General features: G+C 46.7%; 1 protein-coding gene across 1 annotated transcript in view; it reads right to left on the bottom strand.

Moving 5' to 3' along the window:
• Window positions 1–3,096: 3,096 nt before the first annotated feature.
• The window catches only part of HHLA1 (HHLA1 neighbor of OC90), a 57,528-nt gene continuing 49,883 nt past the window's right edge, over window positions 3,097–10,741 (bottom strand). Inside the window, exons 14-15 of the mRNA XM_060243110.1 lie at window positions 6,223–6,305; window positions 3,097–3,317 (exon numbers count right to left, since the gene is read on the bottom strand). Of these exons, the coding sequence (XP_060099093.1) occupies window positions 3,274–3,317; window positions 6,223–6,305 (127 nt within the window). The 3' untranslated portion in view covers window positions 3,097–3,273. The remainder of the gene's footprint in view (window positions 3,318–6,222; window positions 6,306–10,741) is intronic.

Here is a 10,741-nt window from a genome sequence, read left to right as displayed (position 1 = left end):
TTACTTGGAAGAAGTTGGCCGCAACTCATGAGTAGAGAGGCCAATCCTCCCTTCAGAGTCGCCAGAAAAGGGGGGGGGGAACGTCTGCTGAGCACTTAATTATTCCCTATGTGGAGATCGATTCTCATAGGGTATAATGGAGAATTGATCTAAAGGTTTCGGGGGCTCTGGGGGAGCTGTTTTTTGAGGTAGAGGCACTGGATTTTCAGTATAGTATCTAGTGCCTCTCCCAAAAGTACGCCCCAAGTTTCAAAGCGATTGGACCAGGGGGTCCAATTCTATGAGACTCAAAAGAAGGTGCCCCTATCCTTCATTATTTCCTATGGGAGGAAGACATTTAAAAAGGTGTGCTGTCCCTTTAAACATGATGGCCAGAACTCCCTTGGAGTTCAATTATGCTTGTCACACCCTTGTTCCTGGCTCCGCCCCCAATGTCTCCTGGCTCCACCTCCAAAGTCCCCAGATATTTCTTGAATTGGACTTAGCAACCCTGATGCTAGACAAGCTGGCAATGTGTGCTAAGGAAAGTACTCTTTAGATTAAGCTTCTCTTTCTCTTCTTTTGACTGCAAGCTGAATTGTATTTGTTTGTTTCTATTTCTACCCCACCCTCCCATAAGGCTTAGGGCAGGTTACAACCATTTAAAACAGTTAAAACAAAATTAGAATACCCATGCAACCCGTGTTCCCTCTAGGCTGAGTTAGCATGAGCTCACAGATTTTTAGCCTCCAGCTCACACCTTTTTGTTTTAGCACAGGAAAAATGGCACCACAACACAATAATCTGTGCAGTAGCTCACAACCTTAATGCCGGCAGCTCACCACTTTCATGCCAGTAGTTCACAAAGTAGAATTTTCGCTCGCAAGACTCTGCAGCTTAGAGGGAACATTGCATGCAACCATTTCAGTACATGGCATAAACAACATGCTCCCGGTTTAAGACTCTGCCGAAGTAGCTAATTCAGTCCCCAGACTGAGGAAGCGGGAGTGGGGAGGCGAAACGAAGACAGCTGCCACCGCCTCCTCAACTAAAGGCCAGTTGGAACAGCTCTGTTTTGCAGGCCCTGCAGAACTGTAATAGATCACACAGGGCCCTGATCTCCAAGGGGAGCTCATTCCACCAGGTGGGGGCCAGGACCAAAAAAGCTGGATGTGTGCAGACTCTTATTTGGGAGAACTGAGTTTGATTCCCCGCTCCTCCATTTGCAACTGCTGGGATGGCCTTGGGTCAGCCATAGTTCTCACAGAGTTGTCCTTGAAAGGGCAGCTGCTGTGAGAGCCCTCTCGGTCCCACCACCTCACAGAGTGGCTGTTGTGGGGAGGGGAGGGGAAAGGAGATTGTAAGCTGCTCTGAAACTCTGGTGGGGTATAAATCTGTGGTCTTCTTCTGCTTCCTCTTCTTGTTCTTCTCCTCCAGGGCTGGGGGACCACCGGAAGATGTGTTGCAGATCGTAGAGACCGACGGGAGTCTCTGGATCTCTTTCAATAAATATACATTTACCTTTTTTTGCAATTTACTTCTTGGGAGATTTGTTTACTGCACTTAGTATCACGCATCTATAACTGGGCAAATTTATGCTATATTATTTGTCTTTTTTTAAAAAAAATATTATTTTTATTAACTTATGAGATTGACCATTCCAACATTTGTTTGTTTCATTTACAAAAAGCCTTCCACACACCCCCATCCCTCCCCATCTACTCTTAGTCTTTCCCCCTCAGCCACGGGCACAAAGTCTTGATCTTCCACTGGATGTCCTTCCTTCTTTGTTCCGACATCCATTCTAAATAGAGCTTCCCTCTAGACTCGATTTCCTTGGCTTTATCTTGCCACGTTGAATCCTTGTTGATTGACGCCACGATGTCAGACTGTATGAAATCAAACAAATAATTGTGCCAGATTTCTATTGACCATTTACTTTTTATCTTTCCAACCCATAGCAATGACCACCTTCCCTGCTAATATCATCGCCTTGGCAAGGTTTTGAGTGGGTCTATTTAGTACCGGACTTCCTATTGTACTTAACAACATCGGGTTAAAGCCGATGGTTAATGTTGCATTACAAACTTTTCTGATAATTTCAATAATTTCCCCCCAGAAGGGCTTAACCTCTTCGCATTCCCACCACATATGTGCGAACCAACCCTTAGTTTGTTTGCAATGCCAGCACTTGGGCTATATTATTTGTCTTTAAGATGCTTCTGGACTCTTGCTCTTTTCCACAACTTGTCTGTAGCTCATTCACATCCGCGAGTCAGCACTTAATTGCAGCACCATCAAGTAATTAAACATATGCGTGAACAATGTGGGACAGGAGATCAATGGGAATATATTTCAGATCAATCCAGCTACAGATCTCTCTGTGTGTAAAGTCCTGTTAAGTCACAGCTGACTTGCAGTGGCCCTAACAAAGGGCTTTCAAGACAAGTGAGAAACAGAGGTGGTTGGCCATCGCTTTCCTCTGCACAGCCTTCCTTGGTGGTCTCCCATCCAAGACTTACGGTGATCCCAGCATGGGGCTTTCAAGACAAGGGAGAAGCAGAGTCCGTTTGCCATCACCTTTCCTCTGCAGAGTCTTCCTTGGTGGTCTCCCATCCCAAGACTTATGGTGATCCCAGCAAGGGGCTTTCAAGGCAAGTGAGAAGCAGAGGGGGCTGGTCACTGCCTTCCTCTGCAGAGGCTTTCTTGGTGGCTGCCTATCCAAGTACTGACCACGCTTAGCTTCAGAGATCTGATGAGATCAGGCTATATCTGCCTGCCCTCCAAGTTACAAATATGTCACACTTAAAAAAAAACCTAAGGCACTATTGTCATATTCATTGAGATACTTCTTTTTATTCATCACTGTTTTGAACACAGTTGACAGTCCACAGTTTGCATTCATTAACAATGCTAACAAATACATCTCTGAAAGTACAACATACATATATTTATATAAACTGAAATTATTTCATTACTTTTAATTTCTTGTTGGATGTTCTAGTATTATACTGTTTAATCAGGCCTTGGGAAGGGAATATGTTCTACCCTACTCAGAAAGACTTCTTCTTTTCTTCTAAGAAAGAGGCAACCAGGATTTCTTGCAACAGCCAAGGGGTCTTTCTTTCTCTTTCTTTCTTTCTTTCTTTCTTTCTTTCTTTCTTTCTTTCTTTCTTTCTTTCTTTCTTTCTTTCTTTCTTTCTTTCTTTCTTTCTTTCTTTCTTTCTTTCTTTCTTTCTTTCTTTCTTTCTTTCTTTCTTTCTCCTCTTGTGAAGAACAATTCCATTTGGAGACTTAAATGGATTTGCAAATGCTTGTGAGACACTTTTGCTTTAACGCTGGAAAAACAAAGGGAGAAATGGTCTTAAGAAATTAGCACATGAATAGTTATTAGCACAGAGAGCCAGTTTGGTGTAGTGGTTAAGTGTGCAGACTCTTATCTGGGAGAACCGGGTTTGATTCCCCACTCCTCCACTTGCACCTGCTAGCATGGCCTTGGGTCAGCCATAGCTCTGGCAGAGGTTGTCCCTGAAAGGGCAGCTGCTGTGAGAGCCCTCTCCAGCCCCACCCACCTCACAGGGTGTCTGCTGTGGGGGAGGAAGGTAAAGGAGATTGTGAGCCGCTCTGAGACTCTTCGGAGTGGAGGGCAGGATATAAATCCAATATCATTATCATCATCATCAACAACAGTTAAGAAAAGTAAGTGATGTCTCACATGCCCCCCCAAAATGTTTGCTAGCTCCCTCCAACCCACCGTACCCTGCAGATATATACACTTTTCCAGGGCTTTTTTTTTTGTAGCTGGAGCTTCTTTGCATTTTAGGCCACACACCCCTGATGTAGCCAATCCTCCTGGAGCTTACAGTAGGCCCTGTACGAAGAGCCCTGGAAGCTCTTGGAGGATTGGCTACATCAAGGGGGGGAGGTGGCCTAATATGAAAAGGAGTTACTGCTACAAAAAAAGCCCTGGACTTTTCTACCTTTATCCATCCCTCTCCTCAGGCTCCACCCTATTTACCTCTGAGGGCCTTTGAGCATTTGCTGAATACAACATTTCTGGAACTGGGTCAGCTGGCCCAGAGCCAATCATCTGGATAGTTGAGGAGGGCCTAAGTGGCCCATTTACTCACATCTTGGGGCCAATAAGGTTGGAAGCTAGGGTTGCCAATCCCCAGTTGGGGGCAGGGGATCTCCTCCCCCCCACTTCAGGGTCAACAGAAAGCAGGGCAGGGAGGGAAATGTCTGCTGGGCACGCCATTATTCCCTATGGAGACCAATTCCTGTAGGGTATAATAAAGAATTGATCCACAGGTATCTGAGGCTCTGTGGGGGGGGGGGCTGTTTTTGAGGTAGAGGCACCAAATTTGCAGCATAGCATCCAGTGCCTCTCCTCAAAACACCCTCCAAGTTTCAAAATGATCAGAGCAGGGGGTCCAATCCTATGAGCCCCCAAAGAAGGTGCCCCTGTCCTTCATTATTTCCAATGGAGGGAAGGCATTTTAAAGGTGTGCGGTCCCTTTAAATGTGATGTGTTCAAATATGCTTGTCATAACTTTGCTCCTGGCTCCATCCCCAAAGTCTCCTGGCTCCATCCCCAAAGTCTGCAAACATTTCTTGAACTGGCAACCCTAAGCAGGAGATGGAGCATGGGAGCGGGCCAACTCTCCATGGCAACTCTGGGTTGGGCAATGCCTGAAGAGTTTGGGGAGAGCGAGATTTGGAGAGGAACTTCAGCAGGGTACAATCCCATAGAGTCCATCCATTTTTCTCCCCGGGCACTATGGTATGGAGATCTGTTGTAATACTAGGAGATATCCAGGTTGGCAACTCTGGAGCTGGAGGATGGGAAGATGATTCCTTCAGCCAGGTGGCAACGGTCTCCTCCAGGGGTAGAATTCTAGCAAGAGTTCCTTTGCATATTAGGCCACACTCCCCTGACGTAGCCAATCCTCCAAGAGCTTACAAGGCTCTTCTTTGTAAGCTCTCGGAGGATTGGCTCCATCAGGGGTATGTGGCCTAATTTGCAAAGGAGCTCCTGCTAGAATTCCACCCCTGGTCTCCTCTGCTCCTTGGGAAGGAAGTGTCATGGGAAATGAAATGGATCGTGGGCAGGGGTGGAATTCCACCAGGAGCTCCTTTACATATTAGGCCGCACTCCCCTGATGTAACCAATCCTCCAAGAGCTGACAAGGCTCTTTTTTGTAAGCTCCTGGAGGATTGGCTACATCAGGGGGTGTGGCCTAATATGCAAAGAGCTCCTGCTAGAATTCCACTCCTGAACATGGTGGGGAGGGGGGAGGCGGAATAATGTAGGTAGATATTGTGGATGTGAGGTCTGCAGCAATGATAGGGATGAAGGTGGGAAATTCAGGGACGGGCAGCCACCAGGTATTTGTAAAACACTATGCCTAGACCTGGTGTTCTCAGAAGTTAAACCAGTACACTTGTGGGGAAGGTAATGAGGAAGATCTTTCTGGCCTGCTGGTGTGAACAACCAGTAGATAAGTTCTATATGGGCTACAAGGGTGGAATTCTAGCAGGAGTTCCTTTGCATATTAGGCCACACACCCCTGATGTAGCCAATCCTCCAAGAGCTTACAAGGCTCTTTTTTGTAAGCTCTTGGAGGATTGGCTACATCAAGGGGGTGTGGCCTAATATGCAACGGAGTTCCTGCTAGAATTCAACCCCTGCTGGGCCGTCTTCCTCTTCTTGCAGGTCCCTAAAAGTGGGCCGAGCCAGGGCTCAAGCCCTTGGCTTACAGCATAGGTCCTGTGATAGGCAGCCTAATTCAACAGGACTAGCCTTGGATCTGTCTGCTTATTTTGTTTCCCAGTATTCAGCGGTTTGCAGTTTGGCATCTTTCTGTGGTTCGCTTCGGGTAGCAAAACTCTGCAGAGATTCAATCCGTCTATGGTTTGTCTCAGGCACTACCTCCTCAACTCTTTCTGGCCTGGTTTGCTCACGTGCAGGGCTTTTTTTGAATGAGAACGCACAGGAACGCACTTCCGGCTGGCTTGGTGCCAGGGGTGTGGCCTAGTAATGAGCTCCTGCTGGGCTTTTTCTCCAAAAAAAGCCCTTTGTGAGACAATGTTGATGTCAGGGGGTGTGGTCTAATATGCAAATGAGTTCCTGCTGGGCTTTTCCTACGAAAAGAAAGCCCTGCTCGTGCATGTCGATGAGATGAGAACGTGCCCTATTGTGTTAGCAGAGAAAAGACTGAAAAAGTACCAGCATCGACTTACTGTTGGAATAGGCCATCCGTTTGACTCGGCCACAGACATATGCTGCATTTTTCAAGAACCAGGAATAGTTTTCCATACAGTACCTAGAGATTTAATCAGAACCAGCAGGTCAATAGATTTTTTTGCTCATCCGTCTGTACCATAAGCCTTAATCTAATATATGCACAAGCCTACAGAAGATCCCAGTGCAAACGTCGCATCAGAAAGTGCAAAGCTGAGCAGTCATTTCAGTCTTAGCAAACGGGGGTACAACCATGTTTTGCGGAATTCTAGGGGAATAGCTCAGAGAAAACCAGGCTTGCTCAAATTCCACTGGTAATTAGGGTTGCCAGCAGGGCTTTTTTGGTAGAAAAAGCCCAGCGGGAACTCATTTGCATATTAGGCCACACACCCTGACACTGAGCCAACCAGAACTGCATTCCTGTGTGTTCCTGTTTTAAAAAAGCCCTAGTTGCCATCAGGACTGGCGCGTGGGGTTCTGCCACCTGAGGCAGAACCCCAACGCGTGCTCACCTCCTCTTCTACCGGGGGAAAGTTGCGTGCACGCGCAACATGATGACGTCACTCAGAGGTGACATCATCATGTCAGTCACTGAAGCGCCATTGTTTCTGGGTGCTGAGGGGCCGGGGGAGTTCCTTTGACCCCTCAGAGTCAGTTTGGGGTAGTGGTTAAGTGTGCGGACTCTTATCTGGGAGAACCGGGATTGATTCCCCACTCCTCCACTTGCAGCTGCTGGAATGGCCTTGGGTCAGCCATAGCTCTTGCAGAGGTTGTCCTTGAAAGGGCAGCTGTTGTGAGAGCCCTCTCCAGCCCCACCCACCTCACAGGGTGTCTGTTGTGGGGAGAAAAGCAAAGAAGATTGTGAGCCACCCTGAGACTCTTCGGAGTGGAGGGCGGGATATAAATCCAATATCATCTTCTTCTTCTGCCCAGAAAGAACATGCGGAGCTTTCAGTCCTCGGCGCTCTCCGAGGACTGGAAGCGCTGTTGTTTTCAGTATGATTTGTAAGCTGTCTTAAATCATAGGAAAAAGTGGGATATAAATATTTGAATAAATCAGTAGTTTGGGCAGGTTGATAAGATTTAAGCAATTTAAGGATTCTGGCAGCAATTGTTCCTCCTCTGTTATGCTAACTCTGTCCATCATCTTTCCTATCAAGTACATCCATTCCTAATAAACCTTTATCGACTCTGTAATCAGGTTATGCACTGTTGCTATGTTAATTACCAACACATACCAACATGGCTACCCTCTGAAACGACAACTTCAGATTTGCACCACCACAGACTGGCCACTGTTTCAGTCAAAGAAATCAAGGAGGTCTTGGCAGAAGAGATGGATATTCCCAGAACAGGCTTTTGCTCTTAAAGTTAAAATTATACAGTCTGGAAGTTAAAATTATACACTCTTCAAGTTTAAATTATACACCGGGACAAACTCATTGAGCAACGTCTATAGCTCCTCAGTCTTTCCTTGGATTCCCTTTATTCAGTTACCAGACAGGAAGCCATGAGAACGATCAAGAAACATCTGTTTAAGTACAATTATAACAGTACAATGTGCTTGTTCTACTCAATTGGCTGGTATTCTTCCACCTAGAGAGCTTTCCAGTTACTGCTCATATTTGACTGTTCCTTGTGATAAAGGTAAAGGTAGACCCCCTGCCCAAGCACTGGGTCGTTACCAACCCATGGGGTGATGTCACATCATGATGTTTTCATGGCAGACATTTTACACGGTAGTTGGCCATTGCGTTCCCCAGTCATCTACACTTGACCCCCAGCAAGCTGGGTACTCATTTGACTGACCTTGGAAGGCTGAGTCAACCTTGAGTCGGCTACCTGAACCTATTTTCTACCAGGATCGAACTCAGGTTGTGAGCAGAGCTTGGACTGCAGTACTGCAGCTTACCATTCTGTACCACGGGGCTCCTGTTCCTTGCCAGTTTGGTGTCGTGGTTAAGTGCGTGTTTGATTCCCCGCTCCTCCACTTGCACCTGCTGGAATGGCCTTGGGTCAGCCATAGCTCTCATAGACCTTCTTCCCCTGTAGTGGTTAAGTGCATGGACTCTTATCTGGGAGAACCGGGCTTGATTCCCCACTCCTCCACTTGCACCTGCTGGAATGGCCTTGGGTCAACCATAGCTCTCATAGACCTTCTTCCCCTGTAGTGGTTAAGTGCGTGGACTCTTATTTGGAAGAACCGGGTTCGATTTCCCACTCCTCCACTTGCACCTGCTGGAATGGCCTTGGGTCAGCCATTAACTCTGGCAGAGGTTGCCCTTGAAAGGGCAGCTGCTGTGAGAGCCCTCTCCAGCCCCACCCACCTCACAGGGTGTCTGTTGTGGGGGGAGAAGATATAGGAGATTGTAAGCTGCTCTGAGTCTCTGATTCAGAGAGATGAGCATGGTATAAAACTCCAATTCTTCTTCTTCTTCTTCTTCTATAGCTGTGCATTTACATTGTTGTGCCTTAACGCCCTACCATCTAGAGCAGGGGTGTCAAACATGCAACCCGGGGGCCAAATCAGGCCCTCAGAGGACTCCTATCAGGCCCCTGAGCAACTGGCCATTGTCTGCTTCTTTCTCCCTCTCTCTTGCTTCCTTCTTCATCTCAGCTTGCTTTACAAGGCTTGCTCAATCGCACAGGAGCTACAGAGCAAGTCCTCAATTTTCTCCATTGATTGAGGCTCCTCCCCCTCCTGGGCCCTTGAGGAAGGAAGGAAAGACCCAGAGCTTCCTTTGCTCAGTTCCCTGGATCACATGGGAGAAATACAAAGAACGAACCTTTAAGACCAACAAGTACTAATGTTTTAAGCATGTTTTATTTTAAGGAGGGGGGTTTTTTAGTCGTGTTTTGTCTGTGTCCTTTAAAAACTTTATATCTCTGCTACCTAATCTTAGCCGGTCAGGGGAGGGTGGGATATAAATCTGATAAAATAAATAAATAGGTACACATATGGCCTGACCCAACAAGGTCTCATTTATATCAGGATCCGGCCCTCATAACAAATGAGTTTGACACCCCTGATTAGAGTTTTGCAGGATGGCGGAGGGGGGAGTCTGTAAATTTTTTTTTGGGGGGGGTGCATGTGCATGCTTGGATGTTGACTTCTAGCGACCTCTACTGGGGCACGGAGGATGTTCAGAAAAGTGGTTTGATACAACCTGCCTCTGCCTCCCTGTCCTGGTATTCCGAGGAGATCTGCCATCCAAGTACTTGCCAAGACCAGCCCTGATTACCTTCTGAGATATGACAAAATCAGGCTTGGCTGGGCTATCCAGGTCAGGCCACAAGGGAGGTATCTTAAGATATCATAGTCTGATAGAGTATGCGACTGTAGCACAAGTAGTATAGAATCATAGAGTTGGAAGGGACCTCGAGGGTCATCTAGTCCAACCCCTTGCACAATGCAGGAAACTCATAAACACCCCCCCTAAATTCACAGAATCTTCATTGCTGTCAGATGGCCATCTAAAAAAGGTAAAGGTAGTCCCCTGTCAAGCACCAGTCATTTCCGACTGTTTAAAAGCCTCCAAGGAAGGAGAGCCTACCACCTCCCGAGGAAGCCTGTTCCACTGAGGAATCGCTCTAACGGTTAGGAAGTTCTTCCTAATGTTGAGCCGGAAACTCTTCTGATTTAATTTCAGCCCATTGGTTCTGGTCCTACCTTCCGGTGCCACAGAAAACAATTCCACCCCATCCTCTATAGGACAGCCCTTCAAGTACTTGAAGATGGTGATCCTATCACCTCTCAGCCACCTCCTGTCATGACTAAACATCCCCAGCTATAGATAACCCTGTATTGCCTGATATTTGAATGCAAAATTTTTTCTGAGCCCAGAATTCTTCCTTTGCTCCAAAATATAGATCACATGAAGACATTACCTCTCTTTTTAGATAATAGCAGACCTAATGCTTTTTAGCTGTAAAGATTTATGCATCTGTAAAGGACATTATTGTTGTTGTTGTTGTTATTATTACAGCAGAAACTCCTTTGCATATTAGGTTATACTCCCCTGATGTAGCCAATCCTCCAAGAGCTTACAGGGCTCTTCTTGCAGGGCTTACTGTAAGCTCTTGGAGGATTGATGCTTGAGGGGGGCACAGTGGGAGGACTTCTAGTGTCCTGACCCCACTGATGGACCTCCTGATGGTGCCTGATTTTTTTGGCCACTGTGTGACACAGAGTGTTGGACTGGATGGGCCATTGGCTTGATCCAACATGGCTTCTCTTATGTTCTTATGTGACACAGAGTGTTGGACTGGATGGGCCATTGGCCTGATCCAACATGGCGTCTCTTATGTTCTCATTGGCTACATCAGGAGGGTGTGGCCTAATATGCAAAGGAGTTCCTGCTACCAAAAAAAGCCCTGCATCTGTGATAGATTTTGGCAGCCATTCAAATGGGGTCTAGCTTTTTCTCTGTTTTAGTAATACTGAGAAGTTAAGAAGTAGTATGAGGTGGTAAGTGTGCCAAGCGAACCCCAGAGAACGTGTTCTAGAACCTACCCTGC

Source organism: Heteronotia binoei, chromosome 7 (assembly GCF_032191835.1).
Source record: "Heteronotia binoei isolate CCM8104 ecotype False Entrance Well chromosome 7, APGP_CSIRO_Hbin_v1, whole genome shotgun sequence".
NCBI lineage: Eukaryota > Metazoa > Chordata > Lepidosauria > Squamata > Gekkonidae > Heteronotia > Heteronotia binoei.
The sequence above is the reverse complement of the archived record's forward strand: the minus strand, read 5'-3'. Positions and strand labels throughout refer to the sequence as shown.